At 77.2% G+C, this 237-nt stretch overlaps 1 protein-coding gene across 2 annotated transcripts in view; it reads right to left on the bottom strand.

Moving 5' to 3' along the window:
* Nucleotides 1-202, bottom strand: part of MTSS2 (MTSS I-BAR domain containing 2) — an 18,757-nt gene extending 18,555 nt beyond the window's left edge. For both annotated transcript variants that reach the window (XM_024735828.1, XM_024735829.1), the window contains exon 1: nt 108-202. In XM_024735828.1, coding sequence (XP_024591596.1) covers nt 108-176 — 69 coding nt within the window. In that variant the 5' untranslated portion in view covers nt 177-202. The remainder of the gene's footprint in view (nt 1-107) is intronic.
* Nucleotides 203-237: the final 35 nt, after the last annotated feature.

Below are 237 nucleotides of genomic sequence, written 5' to 3'. Positions count from 1 at the left end.
ACACAGCGGGGCACGGCTGCCCGCCGCCACGCGTCCCCAGAGGGGGCACGCACCCGCACAAGCACCCGCGCGCCTGCAGGGCGGCCAGCCCCGCCGCGCCCCGTTACCTTCATGTCGTTGACGATGGCCTGGAAGAGCCCTCCCAGGGCGCCGCACTCCTTCTCCGCCGTCTCCATGCTCGGGCCGGGCGGCAGCGTCGGCGGCGGGGCGCAGGCTGGGGGAGGGGACCCAGGCCGG

This window comes from Neophocaena asiaeorientalis, unplaced genomic scaffold (assembly GCF_003031525.2).
Source record: "Neophocaena asiaeorientalis asiaeorientalis breed wild unplaced genomic scaffold, Neophocaena_asiaeorientalis_V1.1 scaffold40, whole genome shotgun sequence".
Classification (NCBI taxonomy): Eukaryota; Metazoa; Chordata; class Mammalia; order Artiodactyla; family Phocoenidae; genus Neophocaena; species Neophocaena asiaeorientalis.
This window is presented reverse-complemented; position numbering and strand designations above follow the sequence as displayed.